This window comes from Anser cygnoides, chromosome 14 (genome assembly GCF_040182565.1).
Source record: "Anser cygnoides isolate HZ-2024a breed goose chromosome 14, Taihu_goose_T2T_genome, whole genome shotgun sequence".
Lineage (NCBI taxonomy): Eukaryota > Metazoa > Chordata > Aves > Anseriformes > Anatidae > Anser > Anser cygnoides.
In genome coordinates, this window is record NC_089886.1 from 12,497,892 (window position 1) to 12,520,148 (window position 22,257).

The 22,257-nt window shown below is 49.9% G+C and overlaps 3 protein-coding genes across 3 annotated transcripts in view; all 3 read left to right on the forward strand.

The window, feature by feature from the left end:
* Positions 1 to 22,257, forward strand: part of LOC106034313 (protocadherin gamma-C5-like) — a 184,988-nt gene that overhangs the window by 46,877 nt on the left and 115,854 nt on the right. The gene's annotated exons all lie outside the window — the stretch shown is intronic.
* On the forward strand, positions 3,227 to 20,476 carry LOC136786371 (protocadherin gamma-A10-like). Its single transcript, XM_066977073.1, has 2 exons — positions 3,227 to 5,712; positions 20,435 to 20,476. Exons 1-2 carry the CDS (start codon positions 3,271 to 3,273, stop codon positions 20,459 to 20,461), a joined length of 2,469 nt encoding a protein of 822 aa, XP_066833174.1. The 5' UTR covers positions 3,227 to 3,270; the 3' UTR covers positions 20,462 to 20,476.
* LOC136786366 (protocadherin gamma-A10-like) lies at positions 14,650 to 17,722 on the forward strand. Its single transcript, XM_066977067.1, has one exon. It carries the CDS (start codon positions 14,851 to 14,853, stop codon positions 17,515 to 17,517), a length of 2,667 nt encoding a protein of 888 aa, XP_066833168.1. The 5' UTR covers positions 14,650 to 14,850; the 3' UTR covers positions 17,518 to 17,722.

Sequence of the window (22,257 nt, forward strand, 5' to 3'; positions counted from 1 at the left end):
GTCCTGAAGGACTGCACACCCACATTATGTCTCATCCTCCAGTGGGACACCGGTGATACAGAGGAACATGATACAAGATTGTGTGGAGTGCTTCAGGCCAATTCCAGCTTTCTGAGGGATGTTCTCATCTCTAGGAAGACTGGCTACAGAGGGCCTGCCTGTCTGTGTGATGTTCTGCATTGCATAAGGCTAGATGTGCAAAAAGAACTCTTAGCCATGAATGTGAATACTTACTGTATAGAATGAGATCCAAAGATTCTGCATGACAGAATCAAGAAACTAAGACTGATCCTTGATGCTGGAAATATTTCTTTCTTTTTCTTTGTCTTTTTCTCAAATGAAAGTACCTGCATGTGTCTGAAAACCAATTTCAAGTGCTCTTTTCCTATATGTGCATGTACATTGGTGTTTACATCTCCCATGGGCACCTTCACAGTGAAAGCCGTGGGGTTTTCTTCTGGTGAATGGGTAGTTATATTGCTGGAAATCCGTTTAAGTGAATACAACTTAGACAAGAATCTTCAGCTATTCTCTTGCCCAAAACTGCATTATAGTGGGGTAAAATGATCATTGGTGAGTGCCCAGACTGGTTTTCTCAGTAACAGGGCTGTGGAGCACAAACTGTTCAGAGAGCTGAGGGGAGCTGCTAGCTCTTCTCTGCACACTAGTAGTGAGGAAGCAATTCCTTTTGAAACTCATCTCCGATATCGTGTGGGAAGTATATGGAGAAGTGTTTCATATAGGTTATTGATTTAGAAATGACAACAGAAATTATAAATCAATGTTCGGTTTAGATGATCGTGACATGTTGCAAAGATAAGGGAGATTTCATTCAAGGAGGACTGCAAGAACAATCTCTTTACTTCGTGGAACAGTTGTGCTTCTGAAAAATAATAAGACTAAGATTTACTTTGGGGTCAAATTAACACGGATAATTCTACTTGCTATGCGGTAGAACAAAGACAGCCAGAGGAACACTCCGCCTTCACTCTGCTCTGAAGACCAGAATGCATTCGATTTTTTAGACTTGTGGGACTTGGGAAGCAGTTTCCTTAAAGACTTTGAATGTTTCCATCTGTGGAGAGAAATACTTTGATATATTTCTCTTTCAATAAAACGTCAGTGAATGATATGCCCTTTTTTTTTCCTTGTCTAACATATGTCGAGAAGTAGTATGTTGTCCATGTTGCAGATAAAGTGTGTGACTGCGTGTACACAGGCTGAAGCAGTTTTAGAGTCGGAAAAATAGTTGGGTCAATGTGGCTTTGAATGGGGAATACTTTGGTTCCATGCCTGGTGCCAAGGCCTGCACCATTTCTGCTCTGATCATGGTGTCCCTGTCCTTAGAGGCAATGATGCTTCGCTGAGAATAAAATATTTGGCAAAAAGTGCCTGTGTAGTGGAGGTCTCTGAGGTGAAAGGGTGCATCTGGAGTCACGACCATTTATGAAGGAGAAGGCTAAGAATAGCAGAAGGATAGTATGGAGCAGATGTCCCCTGGAAGAGCTGATCTAGAGCTGTAACTGATCCTGAGTATTGTTGCCATCTTATGGCTGCATGTGATTGTCTCCCGTGGGGCTTTGTTCCCTTCCCACCAAGCTCAATTCAGGTTTCCTTCAAGTGTATGCGTAGGTATTTTTTTATACTTTTAAGTGAAATGAAAGCAAGACCTGAATCTTCAACTGTTGTAGTCTCCAGGATCACATTTGGAAGGGAAGGAACAGATCAGAGGAGATTCCCCAGATGACAAGGAATGGCAGGGATTGTTTCTGTGTCACTTAAGTACAGATGCTCCTTGGCCCACGAAAGAGATGCTCAGGCAGAGGAATGACAAAGGTCTGGCTTCCAGTGAGGAAGACAGAAGAGTCAACTGGGCATTTGTCTGTGCAACGTTTGATTCCTTGCACTGTGCCAAGGTCTGTGCCTGTTTCACTGTGACCCTTTCCTCCACGTTCCCAAAGAGGATAATGATCTTCTTTGCATAGGTCTTCAAACTAATACCTCTGGATGTCCAAATACATTGCTTGATCATCCAGCTTGAGGTGTCAGTGACTTCCAAGTTCTCTGGGGATGACTTTTCAAGTAAGAGTCATGTCCTCAAAAGTTGTGAAATGTATGCCTTACACGGTCCAGTCAGAGTTTTTTGATTCCTTATATCTATAGTCAGAAATAACAAAGAGAGATGACTTACTATATTGCTGGAAGGTACCTCTGTAGAACACAGGCATGATTTCCTACCCAGTGCTGCCTTGAAGTGATAGCCACTAGATAGAAGGTCCTGAAGCACTGTATAGCTCCATTATGTGTGATCCTCCAATGGAACGCTGGCCACACAGAGGAACATGGTACAAAACAGCATGGAGTGGTTCTAGCCAATGCCAGCTCACTGTGGGATGTTTTCAGCTCCAGGAGTACTGGCAACAGAGGGCCTGCCAGTCTGATTGACGTCCTGCATTGCATAGGGCTGGATGTGCCATAAGAACTATTAGATGTGAATGTGAATGCTTACTGTATAGAATGAGATCCACTGATTCTGCATGACACAGCCAAGGAAACATGGTTGATACTTAGTGCTGGAAAATTCTCTTCCTCTTTCTTTGGATTTTTCGCAAATGAATGTACTTAAGCATCTTTCATAACTAATCCCAGCTGGAGGACATGGCACATCTACAACACACGGTTGAGACTAACAACTATTTAGAGATCAAATTAAGATGAATAATTCTACTTGCCATGAAGAAGAAGGAAGACAGAGGAACCTTCTGCCTTCAGTCTGCTCATGACCGCCCTGAAGACCAGAATGCATAGGATCTTTTCCTCGAAGAAGAGAAAGTGTAGCGGAAACAACTGCACAGGCTTTGGGCCGTATCGCAGGGGAATGTGCCCTGGCGCCGTGTCCGCGGCGCCCGAAGGTTTCCGCGGAAGAGGCAGGGCGGCGGCGCTCGGTGTGAGCCGTGCGTGCAGTGCCGGGCGGCGGCTGCGGGCGCCGCTGTTCACCACGGAGGAGAGGAAGGAGCGGAGCGCTGCAGCCAGCCCCGCCCGCTGCGGCCCGGCTCGCTCGCTCGCTGTGTCGGCGGCCGGGCGGGCTACGAGCGGCTCCGCGGTGCAGAGCTGAGCTGCAGCGAGGCGGAAGGACCGCGAGGTTGGAGCCGGGGCCAGAGCTGAAATAGGAGCCGGAGCGAGAATCTGATCCAGAGCCACAGGCGAAGAGTCGGGGCGGCGGCGGGGAGCTGTCGGCGGGCGTCCGGTGGTGGCGGGGCCGTGGCGGAGATGTGCGCGGCGAGAGAAGGGCGCTGGGGCCGGAGGCAGCGAGCGCTGCTGTGCTGCGTGTTGGTGGCGGCGTGGGAGGCGGCGTGGGGGCAGCTGCGCTACTCGGTGCCCGAGGAGCTGCCCAAGGGCTCTTTCGTGGGCGACGTGGCCAAGGACCTGGCGCTGCAGCTGGCGGTTTTCCGCGACCGCGGCGCCCGCATCCTGGACCGAGGTAGGACGCGGTATTTCGCTCTGCACGCGAACAGCGGCCACCTGGTGACGGCGGAGAGGCTAGACAGAGAGCAGCTGTGCGAGGGCGTGCAGCGATGTGTGTTGCGCTGTGAAGTGATCGTGGAAGGCGAGATGAAAGTTTACGGGATCGAAGTGGAAATCACGGACATTAACGACAACGCGCCCAGGTTCGGAGAGGCAGGAACAGAATTGAAAATGAGCGAGATGACACCTCCCGGGTCCCGGTTTTCCCTCTCTAAGGCTAACGACCCGGACGTGGGAGTGAATTCCCTGCAGAGCTACGAGCTGAGCGGCGACGAGCACTTCTCGCTGTCCGTGCAGGCGGGAGCCGACGGCGAGAAGCGTCCCGAGCTGGTGCTGGCCAAGGCGCTGGACCGGGAGGAGGCGGCGTTTCACGAGCTGGTGCTGATGGCGAGCGACGGCGGCGAGCCGTCTCGGACGGGCACGGCGCGCATCCGCGTGTCTGTGCTGGACGCCAACGACAACGCGCCCGTGTTCAGCCAGGCGGTGTACGCGGTGCGCGTGCCCGAGGACGTGCCCGTTGGCTCCACGCTCCTCACCCTCACGGCCACCGACGCCGACGAGGGAATCAACGCGAATGTGAAATACTCGTTTAAAGAAATTTCCACGAAAGCTTCGAAGGTACTTGACCTGGATGCCGAGACGGGATCGATCAGGCTGGTGAGGAGCCTGGACTTCGAGGAAGGCGACTCCTACGAACTGGTGGTTCAGGCACGGGATAGCGGGGAGCTTTTCGACACAGCTACAGTTTCGATCTCGGTGATCGACGTGAACGATAATGCGCCCGAGCTGACTGTGTCATCGGCGCTGAGCGAGATCTCGGAGGACGCGCCGTCGGGGACGGTGGTGGCCCTGCTGCACGTGCAGGACCGGGACTCGGGCGCCAACGGCGAGGTGCGGTGCAGCATCGTGGAGAGCGTGCCGTTCCGCCTGGAGCGGGCTCTGGACAATTACTACAGCGTGGTGACGGCGCGGGAGCTGGACCGGGAGGAGGTGTCGGAGTACAACGTGACGGTGCGGGCGGCGGACGGCGGGTCGCCGTCGCTGCGGAGCAGCGCGGTGCTGGCGCTGCGCGTGCTGGACGTGAACGACAACGCGCCGGTGTTCGCGGAGGCGCGCTACAGCGCCCGTCTGTCCGAGAACAACGCCGAGGGCGCGCTGGTGCTGACGGTGCGGGCGTGGGACGCGGACTGGGGGCAGAACGCGCGCGTGCGGTACCGGCTGGCGGAGGGGCGTGTGCGGGGCGCGCCGCTCTCGTCCTACGTGTCGGTGCAGGCGGAGACGGGCGCGCTGTACGCGCTGCGCTCGTTCGACTACGAGGAGGTGCGCGAGGTGGGGCTGTGGGTGCGGGCGGAGGACGGCGGCGCGCCGGCGCTGAGCAGCAACGTGTCGGTGCGGCTGCTGATCGTGGACGAGAACGACAACGCGCCGCAGGTGCTGTACCCGCCGGCGGCGGCGGCGGCGGCGGCTCCGGGCGCGGGCTGGACGGGCGTGGAGCTGGCGCCGCGCTCGGCGGAGCCCGGCGCGCTGGTGGCCAAGGTGGTGGCGGTGGACGCGGACGCGGGGCAGAACGCGTGGCTGTCCTACGAGCTGGCCAAGGCGACGGAGCCGGGGCTCTTCCGCGTGGGGCTGCACAGCGGCGAGGTGCGCACGGCGCGCTCGCCGCTGGCCCGCGACGCGCCCAGGCACAGCCTGGTGGTGGTGGTGAAGGACCAGGGCCGGCCGGCGCTGTCGGCCACGGCCACGCTGACGGTGGTGCTGGCCGAGAGCGTGGCCGAGCTGCTCTCGGAGCTGGGCAGCGCGGCGGCGCCGGCCGAGCCCGCCGGCAGCCTGACGCGCTGGCTGGTGCTGGCCGTGGCGGCCGTGTCCTGCCTCTTCCTCGCCTTCCTGCTGCTGCTGCTGGCGCTGCGCCTGCGGCGCTGGCGCCGCTCGCAGCTGCTGCCGCCGGCCAGCGGCGCCTTGCGCGGCGTCCCGGCCTCGCACTTCGTGGGCATCGACGGCGTCCGCGCCTTCCTGCACTCCTACTCGCACGAGGTGTCGCTCACCGCCGACTCGCGCAAGAGCCAGCGGCGCTGGGCGGCCGACAGCTGCTGCAACACCCTCCCGGCCCGGCCGCCGCCCGACAAGGCCGCGCCGCTGCTCGGGGACGACGCTGCCGGCGCCCGCGGCGCACAGCCCGACGCCCTCCCGGTGAGTGGCTCCGGACACCACGATGCCCTCCTTCTGCGCGCTTGCCTCCCATCCTCCTCCTTGCCTTTCCCTCCCTGCTCTCCTTCCCAGCTGGTGAGGTTTGCTGCTGTGCAAGGGACAACTTTGATTGGTAGCAGGCTGTGGGTTGCTGCCCCTAGCTCAAGGGAGCCAAGCGTGGGCTCTGATGCCAGTGTTACACTTGGTGTGGAAGTTGGGAGATGAAAGAGGTCTTTCACCTGCAACTCTGCTCTAGGTGAGCAAGTCTACATGCTCTTGACTTCTAACTTTTTTCCCCCTGCCATGTGGTTGCTCATTTCATCTCCTGGCATGTATCATGCCAGTTTTCCTTTTGTTTTTACCTATTCTGAGTAAACTGAGTAACTTGAGATTATCAGGTGGTTAGGGTACATCATCCCGATATCCCATGTGCATGATCAGTAGTGTGAGGCTGTCTTAAAAAGAATCTTAATATGACCATGTTTCATTTGTCTGCTTCTCCTCTATTCTCTATCCAGTGTATCTTTATTGCATGAAGATCTTCTTTAGGACAGAAATGTATGTTTTCCTGTAATGAATATCAGAAAGACAATCCTAAATGTTCTATTCATGTTTTGCTGTGTGTGAAAGGGTTTTGGAGGAAAGAGGAGTGTTTGAGCATTGACCTCATCAGAATTGAAGAAGCTTTACTAGCAGGCACATGCTATTGCAACAGCTGTATCCTGTCTTCATTGCCTGAAATTCAGTTCTATAATATTTGTTTAGATTTAGGAATGGGGTGTCAAGACTGAGAGTGAAGTTCTTTTCATGGTCTGCAGTTTTTGCATTTTTGCATTGTTTGTTATCAATGTCAAAAGTAGGCCTCAGTGTGGCAGAGAACCCTGTAAAGGCTGGAAGATCTTTTATTAATTTTTGAACTGTGGGACCTGTTTCCATACATAACTGGAAAGTTTACTGCTGTGCAGTCAAAGGCATTGGTATCCTTATGTTTCCCTAAAATATCGCTGAATGATAAGCCCTTATTAGTGTCCGACATACAGTTAGAAGCTGGAAGTGTTGTATGTGAAGGGTTGTTGGAGAAAAGAGGAGTGTGTGAACATTGACCTCCCAAGAAAGGAGCAGGCTTTGCTAGTAGGCTCAGGATGTGGCAGCAGCTTTGTTGTGGCTTCATCACTCGGATTTGTGTTGCATAATATTTGGTGAGATTGAAGAATGGAGTCTGAAGAGTGAGAGTGAAGTCCTTTTCATGTCCTGCAGTTTTGGCATTTTTCCCTTTGTTGTCAATGTCAAAACTTGGCCTTATTGTGGCAGAGAACCCTGAAAAGACTTGGAGTCTATTATTTATTGTTGGACCTGGGGGAGCTGTTTGCATACATAACTTGAAAGGTTACTGCTGGGCAGTCAAATCTTTGATATCCTTACGTTTCCTTAAAATGTCCCTGAATGATAAGCCCTTATTACTGTCAACATACATTTAGAACCTGGTTCTTGAAAGTGGTGCAAAACTGTGAATGTAGAGGATTGAGGGTGTGAGGCTCTAAATGTGGAAAATTGATGTGTCAGCAGTGATATTGTTTGAGCAGTGGTTTGATTTCATTGTGAAGTCCAATTTCTGTAGCATTTATGCACCATTTTATCCAGGTTTCACAACCCTGAAAAACAATGCTAATCTTCTGATAACAAAATGTTCTGCACAGAAACTGTGTATGTAGAGCTACGATGTCAGTATAATGGCTTCTGATAACTGTGAAAATCCTCATTAACCAACCTATATCTGCATTGAGGTATAGCATTTCTTCCTAGTTGTAATTCCGTTTTCAGTGCTTTGTTTGCAAGAAGGTTGTGCTTCATATTTCTCATTTCTAGGTAGGCCTTTTACATTGGAAAATGTGAAGTTTGTATTGCAGCAAATCCTTCTCTCCCTTGAGAAGGTCTTATCAGCCATCTGGAGACAATTATTCATGTATAAAGGAAACAAAACAGAAGGTCAAACCAAATCTGTCTTAATTGCTCACAAGACTTTCTATGAGAAAGGGCCCCATAGGAAGGCCTTTACATTTACAATTTCATATTAATTGGAGATGAGCAGGCCACATCATGGAAAAGTGGAAGAGAGCTCATGAAATTTTCTAGAAATGAAGTTGAGATGACCTCTCTAGGGCTTTCCTTACAGCTTAAGACCTCAGTAATTTCTTGGTGATCTAGGTAAGCATTTTTCTGTGCAGAGAGAAGACTCTGCCACATTCTTAGTGATTTTATCTATCACATTTTCTCTTTGCGCTGCTTCTCTCATTTTATCTTTTCCTTGTCTTTTGTTTACGTGTTGGTTGAGTTCTCAGTAGCAGTGTAGCCTTGTTTCCATACATATCTTGAAAGTTTACTGCTGTGCAGTCAAAGCCTTTGATATCCTTATGTTTCCCTAAAATATCCCTGAATGATAAGCCCTTATCTTTGGCCAAAATACAGCTAGAAATTGTTTATTGAGAGTGGTACAACTTAATGCTGTGAATGTAGATGAATGAGGGTGAAAGGCCTGTTCTGAATTTGGAAAATAGTTGTGTCTGCAGAGATATTGTTTGGGCAGAGGTTTGACTTCATTGTGAATGCCAATTCCTGTAGCATTTATGAATGATTTTGTACTGCTTTTGGTTGTCCTAAAAGGCAATGCCAATCTTCTGATACCAAAATGTTCTGCTCAGAAACTGTGTATGTAGAGTTACACTGTCTCTGTATAATGGCTTTTAATACCTGTGAAAATCCTCGTTAATCCACCCATATCTGCATTGTGCTGTAGGGTTTTTCCTTAGTGTAATTCAATTTTCAGGCCTTTGTTTTCAGGAAGGTTGTTCTTTATATTTCCCATTTCTGGATAGGCCTTTTGAAAATGTGGAGTTTGTATTGCAGCGAATCCTTATCTGCCTTGAGATGTTCTTATCAGCCATCTGGAGACAAATATTTGTGTATACGGGAAATGAAACAGAAGCTCAAACTGAATCTGTCTTCATTGCTCAGAAGGCTTAGCATAAGAAAGCGTCCCATATTAAGGCCTTTCCATTTACAGGTTTATATTTTTTCGAGATGAGTAGGCCACCTCATGGAAAAACGGATGACAGCTGATGCACTTTTCATGAAATGAAGTCCAAATGAACACTCTAGGGCTTTTCTTGCAGCTTAAGACCTCAGTGATTTCTTTGTGTTCTAGAGAGGAATTTTCCTGTGCAGAGAGAAGACTGTGCCACAGTCACAGTGATTTTCTCACTTTCTCTTTGAATGCTTCCTTGTGATGCTTGTCTTCCTCGTGCTTTCTTTGCCTGGTCTTTTGTCTAGGTGTGTTGGTTGAGTTATCAGTACCAGCATAGCTTTGTTGGGGAATGTGTTATGTGTTCATGGGCCTTGCCCATGTAAGTCACTAGCTGGGTATTTCATCTGAGTTAGACCTGGGGTGTTAGTCTGTAGATGTGATGGTGCTTGTAATTTCTGTTCCATTTTTGCTTCCAGGGACTGGATCTAAATATGATGTCAGTGGAAGAGGCGTATATGTGTGGAGCAGTGCATATGCTTAAAGGAGGGGGAGATTGCCGTCCAGAGACAATCCTGATGACCCAGATTCTGCTGAAGGGTGTCTCCTCTCTCTTTCCTCTTAGATCTTTGGTGTGCTTTAGAAAATTATGAAGAAATACACCTCCCTTCTTGGTATACCTTGATGGCGTGGTTGTATGCAGTGAGTGGTACTGGGAAATGGTCTGCTCATTTTTCCGTTGGTGAGACATGCTTGGAAATTCTGAGGGTGAAAGAAATTTATTAAAGATGTTGAAGGTTAGAGAGGAAACGGTAAGTAAACTCTTTATGAGGTGCTGTAGAAGAACAGACCTTTCTCTCTCACCTTGTGATTGATCCATTAGGCACACAGCCGTAGTTCATGCACTTTGAAATCTTCCTGATGAGTAGATTTGGCATTAGAATTGCTATTTTTCCTTTGTTGGAAGCTTCAGGAGAACGTTCTGGGGAATTCATTCCCTACTTTCTACCTTACATGTCCTAATACTATGAATACTCAGAAATGTCCCTTTAGCTGCATATCATTTATTCTCTTCACAGTGTTTATTATTATATCTTGATAATGTGGTGAAAAGAAAATTGTCCATGGTGTAGTCTTTGTGCCCATTGTGGAGAAAAGGGGTCACCAATTGGTCTTTTGATGATGTCCTTCTGGCTGTCATGAAGAGGGAAGGCAATCATAACACTGGGAGTAGTCTGGGAATTCTTCATGTGTGTAGTGGCCTTGGAGGCTTTGATTTCTCATCATAATCTTTGAACATTGTCATCTGAGGAATGGTTCTGGAAGTGTCTTTGCTAGAAGATATGTGAGATGAGAGCTGCCATGTTGCAGGTCGATCACTTGAATCTCATTAAGCATAATGCTTGGGCAGCGCGAAGAAGAATGCCTGTAGAGTGACAGTGTAGTCCTCCACTAACATGAGAATGGGTCCCAGGTTAAGGCCTTTACAGTTCCGTATTCATTGGAGATGAATGGACCACATCATAGAAAAATTGATATGAGGTGATGCACTTTTCTTGCAATAAAGTCCCCCAATGTGTAGTTGCAAGAAAGACCTCCTTGACTTCCAGGTGCCCTGGAGAGGAAATCTGGTGCCAGCAGAAAAGCCTGTGACAACCTCCTGGTTAGTTTCTCTACCACAATTTCTCTTTGGGTGCTTCCTTGTGCTTCTTCTCCGATTTTATCTTCTCCTGGTCTTTTGTCTAGGTACGTAGGATGAGTTATCAGTAGCAGCAAAGCTGTGTTGAAGAATGTGCTGTCTGTTCATGTGCCTTGCCCATGTAAACCACTAGCAGAGTATTTCAACAGAAACAGAGCTGGTGTGGAAGGGTGGAGATGTAAGGGTACTTATGTGTTCTCTTCCTTTTTATTTTTTTGTGTCTGGGAAGTGGATGTAAATATGACTTTAGTGGAAGAGTCATGTCTGTGTGGAGCAGCACATGCTCTTAAAGAAGGAAGTTCCCTTACAAATACATTTATGATGACCCAGTGTCTGTTGGAGAAAGGCTCCTCTCTGTCCTTTATCCCTCTAGTAGGCTTAGAAACGTGCAGAGAAATGCACGTCCCTTGATGGTGTGGTTGTGCACGGTGTTTGGTATTGGGAAATGCTCTGTTGAACTTTGGTTCACACTTCGGTGAGATTTGCTTGCAAATTCTGAGGGTGAAAGAAAAGCATTGAAGTTGTGGAAGGTTTGAGGGGATATATTGGGGGAATGTTCTGTGAGTGCCTGTAGAAGGACAGATACTTCTTTCTCTGCTAGTTTTATTTATTTCATTCCACACGTAACTGTGGTTTATGTGCTTTGAAGTCTGTCTGCTCAATAGGTTTTTCCTGAGAAATATTTTTGAGATTTTTTTGGGAACTTTGGGAGAGTCTTCTGGGGAATTCCTTCCCTACTATCTACCTTACATGCTCTACTACTTTGAATACAGAAAAAAGTATATGTGTATAAACTAGCTGAATACCACTTATTCTCTTCAAAAATTTTTATTATGTCATGTTTATGTGATGAAAAAAAAATTCTTTGGAGTTCTCCACGGTGTAGTTCTTGTGCACATTGTGAAGAAATGCACTGGGCGATTGGTCCTTTGATGATGTCCTTCTGGCTGTCATGAGGAGGGAAGGCAACCAGTTGAGAGTAGTTTGGGAATTCTTTATATGTCAATGTCTCTTGCTGAAAGGAGGAGCCCTTGAACAATGACCTCCCAAGAATGGAGCTGGAAGTGGTTTCGCTAGCAGACACGTGCTATGACAACAGCCGTTTTCATAGAATCCTGGAATCATTTAGGTTGGAAAGACTTCTTAGATCATCTAGCCCAATCTTTAACCTAGCACTGCCAAGTCTGCCATTAAACCATGTCACTAAGCTCTACATCTACACACTTTTTGAAGACCTCCAATGATGGTGACTCAACTACTTCCCTGGGCAGCCTGTACCACTACTTCACAACACCTTCAGGGAAACTTTTTTCCTAATATCTAACCTAAAACTCCCCTGGCACAATTTGAGGCCATCTCCCATCCTCTTATCACTTGCTGCCTAGGAAAACAGGCCGATTCCCTCTTTGCTGTAGCCCTCCTGTAAGGTAAGTGTAGATCATGATAAAGGCTTCTATGAGTCCCCTTTTCTCTAGGCTAAAAAAAACACAAAAAAAACCAGCTCCCTTAGCTGCTCATGATACGACTTGTTCTCTAGACCTTTCAACAGCTCCATTACCCTTCTTTGGACCTTCTCCAGCACCTCGATTTCTTTCCTGTAGTGAGGGGCCCAAAACTGAATGTAGTATGAATGCAGTACAGGTCCTGTCACGTAGCCTTGTTGAACCAGATACTGCTGGACTTGGCCCATTGGACCAGCCTATCCAGATCCATCTGCAGGGCCTTCCTACCCTTGAGCAGATGAACACTCATGACTAACTTTATGTCATCTGAAAAGATACAGAGGGTGCACTTGATCCCCTTGTCCAGATATTGATACAGATACTGAAGATAACTGGTCCCTATACTGAGCCCTGGGCAATACCATGAGTGATTGGCCTTGAACTGGATTTAACCTCATTCACCAGAGTCTTTTTGTCTGGCCCTCCATCCAGTTTTTAAGCCAACGAAGCGTACACCTGTCCAAGCCATGAGCAGCCATTTTCTCCAGGAGAATGTTGTGGGAAACAGTGTTCAAAAGCCTTACTGATGTCAAGGTAGCTCCACAGCCTTTCCCTCATCCACTGACATGTCACCTTGTCATAGAAGGAGATCATGTTCATCAAGGAGGATCTGCCTTTGATAAACTCATGCTGACTGGGCCTGATCGCCCGGTTGTCCTGTAAGTGCTAAGTGACGGCAGTAAAGATAATAAGGTCCATGAGCTTTCCCTGGAATTGATGTCAGACTGACAGGCCTGTAGTTTCACAGATGGTCCTTCAGGCCCTTCTTATACATGGGTGTCACATTTACTAGCCACCAGTCGGCACGAACCTCATTGGATATCCAGGACTTCTATTAAGTGACAGAGAGTGTGTTGGTGATCACTTCCACCAACTCCCTCAGTACCCTCAGGTGGATCCCTTCTGGCCACATAGAGTTGCATATGTCTAAGTGTTTTAGCATGTTGCTGACCATTTCCTCATGGATTATGAGGGCTTGTTTCTGGTCCCCATTCCTATCTACAAGGTGGTCAAGGGACGGGGTACCCAGAGAAAAATTGTTCTTGCTGCTAAAGCCTGAGGCAAGAAAAGGTTTAAAGAGCTCATCTCTTGTCACTGTGTTTCCCCTCAAATGCACTAAAGGATGGAGATTCTCCCTAGTCCTTGTATTTTTGTTTATCTACTTATAAAAACATACCTATTGTCTTTAAGAGCTGTAGCCAGCTTGAGCCCCTGTTGGGCTTTGGCCTTTCAAATTTTCTCCATGAACAGCCTCAAACATCTTTGTAGTCCTCCTGAGTGTTGCAGGTGCATCCCTTGAATTTCATTTTAGATAAAGTTAGGGCAGATTAAAAAAGGACGTCTGTAGAGTGACAGTGAAGTCCTTCACTTTTGTAATTTTCACATCTTTGTCTTTGATGCTGATGTCTAAAGTGTATGGCAGAGCCACTCAGTGTGGCAGAGAACCCTAAAAAGACTGGAAGATCTATTAGAATTGTGGGACTGGGGAAGCAGTCTCCTTCCAGACCTTGAATGTATCCAAATGTGGAGAGAAATACTTTGATATATTTCTCTTTCAATTAAATGTCAGTGATATGCGTTGATATGTGTGACATATGGCGAGAGGTATACCTGTTCAATAATTGATTACAATACTGTTTTTGTCATGCATATACTGTAGTCATTTCCTGTGGTTCTCTGCTACCTTCACAGTGAATGCCGTGGGGTTTTCTTCTGTTGTACGGGTAGGCATTTTTCTGGAAATCCATTTAACTGAGCAGAAGCAAAAACAGGTCTTCAGGTGTTGTGGTCTCCAAGACTGTATTTATAGTGGGGGAAACTGATCAGTGGTGAGTGCCCCAACTAGTTTGCTCAGTAGCAGGGATGTGGAGTGAGTCCACAGCCTGCTCAGAATGCTGAGAGGAGATGCTGGTTCCTTGATGCTGCACCCTTACAGGGGGAACTCTTTCGTATCGGTTGTTGACATTGAAACAACAGCACGAATTACAACTACACTGAATTTATATGCTTATATATAGTTGGAAAGCTGAAGAAACTTTCAGTCAAGAAGGACAGCAAGAATAACCTCTGAAAAACGTGGAGGACAGGGTGTTTCTCCAATACTGGGTTAAGTCTAACAACTTAAGGGCAAATTAGCATGAATAATTCTACTTACCATGCGGTAGAACGAAGACAGCCAGAGGAACCCCCCGCCTTCACTCTGCTCATGAGTGCCCTGAACACCGTTCGGGTCTTCAGTCTTATCAATGGAGAAAATAAAGTGTTGCGGAACCAAAGGCAGGAGCCATCGCAATTCACTGAAGAGATAGTACTTTAGCAAAACCGGGATAAGATTGAGAATTACTGAGAACTTGAATCAAACGTATAAATCTACTTGCCATGTCGTAGAGCAAAGACAACCAGAGGAGCCCTCTTCCTTTTCTCTGGTCATGACTACAGTAAACAAGAGAAAGGATTATGTCGAACCCTGCAAGAGAAGAAGGTGTTGTGGAGACAAACGCACCGACTCTGGGCCGTGTCGCAGGGCAATGTCCTGTGACGCCGCGTCCGCGGGGACCGAAGGTTTGAGGCTTCGGCGGCGGCACTCGGTGTGAGCCGTGCGTGCAGTGCCGGGCGGCGGCTGCGGGCGCCGCTGTTCACCACGGAGGAGAGGAAGGAGCGGAGCGCTGCAGCCAGCCCCGCCCGCTGCGGCCCGGCTCGCTCGCTGTGTCGGCGGCCGGGCGGGCTGCGAGCGGCCCCGCGGTGCGGAGCCGAGCTACAGTGAGGTGGAGGGGCCGGCGAGAGCGGGCGGCGGCGGGGCCGGAACCGGGGCCGGGAAACGAAACGGGAGCAACAGTCTGATCCGGAGCCGCAGGCGAAGAGTCGGGGCGGCGGCGGGGAGCTGTCGGCGGGCGTCCGGTGGCGGCGGGGCCGTGGCGGAGATGTGGGCGGCGAGAGAAGGGCGCTGGGGCCGGAGGCAGCGAGCGCTGCTGTGCTGCGTGTTGGTGGCGGCGTGGGAGGCGGCGTGGGGGCAGCTGCGCTACTCGGTGCCCGAGGAGCTGCCCAAGGGCTCTTTCGTGGGCGACGTGGCCAAGGACCTGGCGCTGCAGCTGGCGGTTTTCCGCGACCGCGGCGCCCGAGTGGTGTCGGCAGATAGGACGCGGTATTTCGCTCTGCATGCGAACAGCGGCCACCTGGTGACGGCGGAGAGGCTAGACCGAGAGCAGCTGTGCCGGCTGGTGGAGCGATGCGTGCTGCGCTGTGAGGTGATCGTGGAGGGCGAGATGAAGGTCTACGGGATCGAAGTGGAAATCACGGACATTAACGACAACGCGCCAAGCTTCGGAGAGGAAGAAAATGAACTTAGAATGAACGAGATGACAGCTCCAGGGTCGCGTTTTCCCCTGGCCGAGGCTCACGACCCGGACGTGGGAGTGAATTCCCTGCAGAGCTACGAGCTGAGCGGCGACGAGCACTTCTCGCTGTCCGTGCAGGCGGGAGCCGACGGCGAGAAGCGTCCCGAGCTGGTGCTGGCCAAGGCGCTGGACCGGGAGGAGGCGGCGTTTCACGAGCTGGTGCTGATGGCGAGCGACGGCGGCGAGCCGTCTCGGACGGGCACGGCGCGCATCCGCGTGTCTGTGCTGGACGCCAACGACAACGCGCCCGTGTTCAGCCAGGCGGTGTACGCGGTGCGCGTGCCCGAGGACGTGCCCGTTGGTTCCACACTCCTCACCCTCACGGCCACCGACGCCGACGACGGGCTCAACGGCTACGTGAAATACTCGCTTAAAAAGGCGACAGACCTGGCATCAAAAATCTTCCACCTGGATTCCGAGACGGGATCGATCAGGCTGGTGAGGAGTCTGGACTTCGAGGAAGGCGACTCCTACGAATTCAGGGTGCAGGCACGGGATAGCGGGGAGCTTTTCGACACGGCAAAGGTGGCGATCTCGGTGACCGACGTGAACGACAACGCGCCCGAGATTTCGTTGCGGTCAGCGCTGAGCGAGATCTCGGAGGACGCGCCGTCGGGGACGGTGGTGGCCCTGCTGCACGTGCAGGACCGGGACTCGGGCGCCAACGGCGAGGTGCGTTGCTCGCTGGTCGGCGACGTGCCGTTCCGCCTGCGGAGCTCGGTGGGCAGCTACTACAGCGTGGTGACGGCGCGGGAGCTGGACCGGGAGGAGGTGTCGGAGTACAACGTGACGGTGCGGGCGGCGGACGGCGGGTCGCCGTCGCTGCGGAGCAGCGCGGTGCTGGCGCTGCGCGTGCTGGACGTGAACGACAACGCGCCGGTGTTCGCGGAGGCGCGCTACAGCGCCCGTCTGGCCGAGAACAACGCCGAGGGCGCGCTGGTGCTGACGGTGCGGGCGTGGGACGCGGACTGGGGGCAGAACGCGCGCGTGCGGTACCGGCTGGCGGAGGGGCGTGTGCGGGGCGCGCCGCTCTCGTCCTACGTGTCGGTGCAGGCGGAGACGGGCGCGCTGTACGCGCTGCGCTCGTTCGACTACGAGGAGGTGCGCGAGGTGGGGCTGTGGGTGCGGGCGGAGGACGGCGGCGCGCCGGCGCTGAGCAGCAACGTGTCGGTGCGGCTGCTGATCGTGGACGAGAACGACAACGCGCCGCAGGTGCTGTACCCGCCGGCGGCGGCGGCGGCGGCGGCTCCGGGCGCGGGCTGGACGGGCGTGGAGCTGGCGCCGCGCTCGGCGGAGCCCGGCGCGCTGGTGGCCAAGGTGGTGGCGGTGGACGCGGACGCGGGGCAGAACGCGTGGCTGTCCTACGAGCTGGCCAAGGCGACGGAGCCGGGGCTCTTCCGCGTGGGGCTGCACAGCGGCGAGGTGCGCACGGCGCGCTCGCCGCTGGCCCGCGACGCGCCCAGGCACAGCCTGGTGGTGGTGGTGAAGGACCAGGGCCGGCCGGCGCTGTCGGCCACGGCCACGCTGACGGTGGTGCTGGCCGAGAGCGTGGCCGAGCTGCTCTCGGAGCTGGGCAGCGCGGCGGCGCCGGCCGAGCCCGCCGGCAGCCTGACGCGCTGGCTGGTGCTGGCCGTGGCGGCCGTGTCCTGCCTCTTCCTCGCCTTCCTGCTGCTGCTGCTGGCGCTGCGCCTGCGGCGCTGGCGCCGCTCGCAGCTGCTGCCGCCGGCCAGCGGCGCCTTGCGCGGCGTCCCGGCCTCGCACTTCGTGGGCATCGACGGCGTCCGCGCCTTCCTGCACTCCTACTCGCACGAGGTGTCGCTCACCGCCGACTCGCGCAAGAGCCAGCGGCGCTGGGCGGCCGACAGCTGCTGCAACACCCTCCCGGCCCGGCCGCCGCCCGACAAGGCCGCGCCGCTGCTCGGGGACGACGCTGCCGGCGCCCGCGGCGCACGGCCCGACGCCCTCCCGGTGAGTGGCTCCGGACACCGCGACGCCCTCCGTCTCGGCGCTTGCCTTCCTTCCTGCTCTTTGCCTTTCCCTCCCCGCTCTCCTTCCCGGCCGGGGAGGTTTGCTGCTGATCAAGAGACAGCTTCCGTGCTCAGCTTGTTGTGGGTGTCTGTCTGTCCCCCAGTGTTACACTTGGTGTGGAAGGCAGGAGACAAGAGGGGGATTTTTGCTTCAACCCTGCTCTAAATGGGCTTCTATCTTTTTTCTGCCATGCCATGTGTTGGCTCATTTCATCCCCTGACATGTGTCATGCAGGTTTTCCTTTCATTTTTCGCTATTCTGAGTATATCTTCACTTGAGTTTATCAGGTGATTAGGATACATCATCCCAATATCCCATGTGCTTGATAAGTACTGTGAGGTTGTCTTCAAATAAAATCTAAATGGTCGCATGTTTCTTTTGCCTTCTTCTCCTCTGTACTCAAAGCAAATTTTCTGTTGCTGTATGAAGATGTTCAGATTAAAGAAATGTCTGTTTGTGTGTAAAGATGAAAGACGATCAGAAATGTTTTATTTGAAAAGTGCTATTTGTGGAAGGCAAATTTTGTTGGAGGTAATAGGAGTGTGGATCCTTGACCTCTCAAGAATGGGAGAGGCTTTGCTAGCAGTCACATGGTATTGCAACAGCTGTGTCTTGGCTTCTTCACTTTAATTTGTGTTGCATAATATTTGGTGTGATTGAGGAATGGGTTCTGAAGAGTGAGAGTGAAGTCCATTTCTTCTCCTGCAGTTTTGGCAATTTTGCCTTGTTTGTTGTCAATGTAAAAAGTAGGCCTCAATGTGGAAGAGAACCCTGAAAAGACTAGAAGATCTGTTATTAACTGTTGGACGGGGGAAGTTGTTTGCATACACATCTTGAAAGTTTACTGCTGTGCGGTCAGATGCTTTGATATCTTTATGTTTCCCTAAAATGTCCCTGAATGATAAGCCCTTATTCCTGGTCAACGTATAGTTAGAAGTTTTTTATTGAGAGTGGTGCAACTGATTGCTGTGAATGTAGAGAAATGAGGCTGAGAGGTCAGTTCTGAATTTGAAAAGAAGGTGTGTCAGCAGTGATATTGTTTGGGCAATGGTATGATTTTATTGTGAATGGCAATTTCTGTAGCATATATTAAGTTTGATTTCATAATTTTGACAATGCCTGCAGCATTTTTGCACCATTTGATCCTGGTTTTGCTGTCCTGAAAGGCAATGCTAATCTTCTGATGCTAAAATGTTCTGCAGAGAAAGTGTGTATGTAGAGCTATGATGTCTGTGTATAATGGCTTCTAATACCTGTGAAAATCCTCCTTAATCCACCTATATCTGCATTGTGCTATAGCGTTTCTCCCTAGTTGCAATTCCATTTTCGGGCCTTTGTTTTCATGAAGCTTGTGCTTCATATTTCACATTTCTGGATAGGCCTTTTACATCTGTAAATACAAAGTTACTATTGCATCAAATCGTTATCTCCCTTGAGAATGGCCTATCATCCATCAGGAGACAAATATTTGTGTATAAGGGAAATGAAACAGAAGCTCAAACTGAATCTATCTTCAGTGCTCACAAGACTTATATTCATTGGAGATATGCAGGCTATATCATGGAACAACGGAAGAGAGCAGATGGACATTTATAGAAATGAAGTCCAGACGAAAACTGTAGGGCTTTGCTTGCAGCATGACACCTGCGTCATTTCTTGATGATCTAGGGAGGCATTTTCCTGTGCAGAGAGAAGACTGTGCCACATTCACGGTGATTTCCTTTACCAGACTTTCTCTTTGAATGCTTCCTTGTGCTGCTTGCTTCCTGGTCTTTTGTCTGTGTGTGTAGGTTGAGTGTTCAGTAGCAGCATAGCCTTGTTGATGAATGTGTTATGTGTTCATGGGCCTTGCTCATATAAACCACGATCTGAATATTTCAACAGTCAGAGCTGGTGTAGAAGGATGGGGACTTCTGAGTACTTGTCCGTTCTCTTCCATTTTTTATTTCTCTGCGTAGTGGATGTAAACATAATGTTAGTAGAAGAGGCATGTCTGCGTGGAGCAGCCTATGCTCTAAAAGGAGAGGGACATTCCTTTACACATATATTTATGATGACCCAGTGTCTGGAGAACGAATCCTCTCTGTCTTTCCCCTTATCTCTTTAGTAGGCCTTAGAAACTTGCAGAGAAATGTAGCTCCCTTCATGGTATACTTGGATGGTGTGGCTGTGTGCGGTGTGCGGTATTGGGAAAAGGGCTGTTCAACACTTCCTTTGGTGAGATGTTCTTGCAGATTCTGAGGGTGAAAGAAAAGTAATGAAATTGTGGAAGGTTTGATGTGTCAGGTTGGGGGAATGTTTTCTGAGGGGCTGTAGAAGGACAGATGTTTTCTCTGCTTCTTTTAGTAATTTCATTCCACACACATCTGTTGTTTATGCACTTTCAAGTCTGTTTGCTCAATAGGTTTTGCCTGTGGTATGTTATTGAGCTTGTTTTGTTTTTTTTGGGGGGTTGCCTTCACTAGAATTCATTCCCTACTATCTACTTTACATGCCCTCCTATTGTGAATACTGAAAAATATCCATGTGTATAACCCTGCTACATATCATTTATTCTCTTCATAATGTTTGTATTACATCACGATAATGTGGTGAGAAAAAAATCATCTTTGTTGCTATCCATGTTGCATGTGAAGAAAGGGGCTAGGCAGTTGGTTCTTTGATGATGTCCCTCTGCCTGTTATGAAGAGAGAAGGCAATCATAACAGTTGGGAGTAGTTTGGAAATTCTTCCAGCAAATATGGAAGAATTGCATATGTTTAAGTGGTTTAGCAGCAAATCGTTACCTCCCTTGAGAAGCTATTATCAACCATCTGAAGACAAATTTTTGTGAATAAGGGAAATGAAACAGAAGCTCAAACTGAATCTGTCTTCAGTGCTCGCAAGACTTAGCATGACTAAGGGTCCCATATTAAGACCTTTAAATTTACAGTTTCATATGGTATGAGCTTGTATTGGGATCTTTGGGAGAGCCTTCCGGGGAATTCATTCCTTACTATCTACCTTATATGCCTTACTATTATGAATGCTCAAAAATGTTCATGTGTATAACTTAGCTGCATATTGTTTATTCTCTTCACAGGGTTTATATTACATCCTGATAATGTGATGGAAAAACATTGTCTTTTGATATGTCTGTGGTGTAGTCTTTTTGAATGTTGTGAAGAAATGCACTGGGCGATTCATCCTTAGATAATGTCCTTTTGGCTTTCATGAAGAGGCAAGGCAATTATAACAGCTGGGAGTAGTCTGGGAATTCTTCATGTGTGAAGGTATCTTGGTGGAAAGAGGAGCCTTAGAACACTGACCTCTCAAGAATGCAGCTGGAAGTGGTATTGCTGGCAGACACATGGTATGCTCAACCTTTTCCCTAGCATTGCTAACTTCACCATTAACCCATGTCTCTAAGCTTTTTGAAGATCTCCAAGGATGGTGATTCAACTACTTCCCTGGGCAGCCTGTTCCAATACTTCACAACCCTTTGAGGGAAGAAATTTTTCCTAATATCCAACATAAACCTCCCCTGGAGCAACTTGAGCCTATTTCCGCTCATCTTAACACTTGGTGCTTGGGAGAAGAGGCCAGTCCCCACTTTGCTGTAACCCCCTTTAAGGTAATTGTAGATCATGATAAGATCTGCCCTAAGTCCCCTTTTCTCCAGGCTCAACAACCCCAGGTCCCTCAGATGCTCCTTGTAAGTCTACTTCTCTAAACCCTTCCATTGCTCCTTTTACTGTTATTTGGACATGCTCTAGCACCTCAATGTCTTTCTTGTAGCAAGGGGCTCAAACCTGAAGACAGTATTTGAGGTGTGGCCTCACCAGAGATGAGTACAGAGGGACAATCACTTCCCTATACCTTCTGCCCAGAATATTTCTGATACAAGTCAGGATACTGTTGACCTTCTAGGACATGTGAGCATACTGCTGGTTCATATTCAGTCATCTATCATCCAGTCCTCAGAGGTTTCTTTCAGCCAGGCAGCTTTCCAGCCACTCTTCCCCCAGCCTGTAGCACTGCATGGGGTTGTTTGAACCCAAGTACAGGACCTGTCAGTTAGCCTTGTTGAACCACATACTGCTGGCCTCCGCACATCAGCCCAGCCTATCCAGATCCCTCTGCAGAGCCTTCCTACCCTCAAGGAGATCAAAACTCATGCCGAACTTGGTGTCATCTGAAAACGTAGTGAGGATGCACTCAATCCCCTCATCCAGATCTTGATAAAGATACTGAAGAGAACTGGCCCTGATACTGAGACTTGGGGGTCACCACTAGTGACCAGCTTTCAACTGCTAGCCACCCGTTGGAGTGGACCACAACAATTAGCCAAGACTGCTGATGGAAAATGGCTTGGTGAGCACTTCTGCCAGCTCCCTCTGTACCCTCATGTGGATCCCATCTGGCCCCACTGACTTGCATATGTCTAAGTGCTTTAGCAGATTGCTGACCATGTCCTTGTGGATTATGAGGGCTTCATTCTGCTCCCCATCTGTAACTATCAGTTTGACAGGGGATGGGGTACCCAGAGAAAAATGGACTTGCTTCTAAAGACTGAGGCCAAAAAGGCATTAAGGAGATGATCTCTTGTCACTATGTTTCCCCTCACATCTAATAAAGGATGGAGATTCTTCTTACAACACATTTTCTTGTTTGTGTATTTATAAAAATGTTTTCATTGTCCTTAAGAGCATTAGGCAGAATGAGCTCCAGCTGGGCTTTGGCCCTTCTAATTTTCTCCCTGCACAGCCTCACAATATCTTTATATTCTTCCTGAGTGTTCCAGGTGCATCCCTTGAATTTCACTTTACATAATGTTGGGGCAGATTAAAAAAAGGACATCTGCAGAGTGACAGTGAAGTCCTTCCCTTGTGTAGTTTTCACATTTTTGCCTCGTTTGCTGCTGCT

Excerpts from the sequence above, each read along its gene's own strand:
- LOC136786366 (XM_066977067.1), top strand. The coding sequence starts at position 14,851 with ATGTGGGCGGCGAGAGAAGGGCGCTGGGGCCGGAGGCAGCGAGCGCTG.
- LOC136786371 (XM_066977073.1), top strand. The coding sequence starts at position 3,271 with ATGTGCGCGGCGAGAGAAGGGCGCTGGGGCCGGAGGCAGCGAGCGCTG. Across the intron at positions 5,713-20,434 it reads CACAGCCCGACGCCCTCCCG|GGTTTATATTACATCCTGAT; the intron begins GTGAGTGGCTCC and ends TTCTCTTCACAG.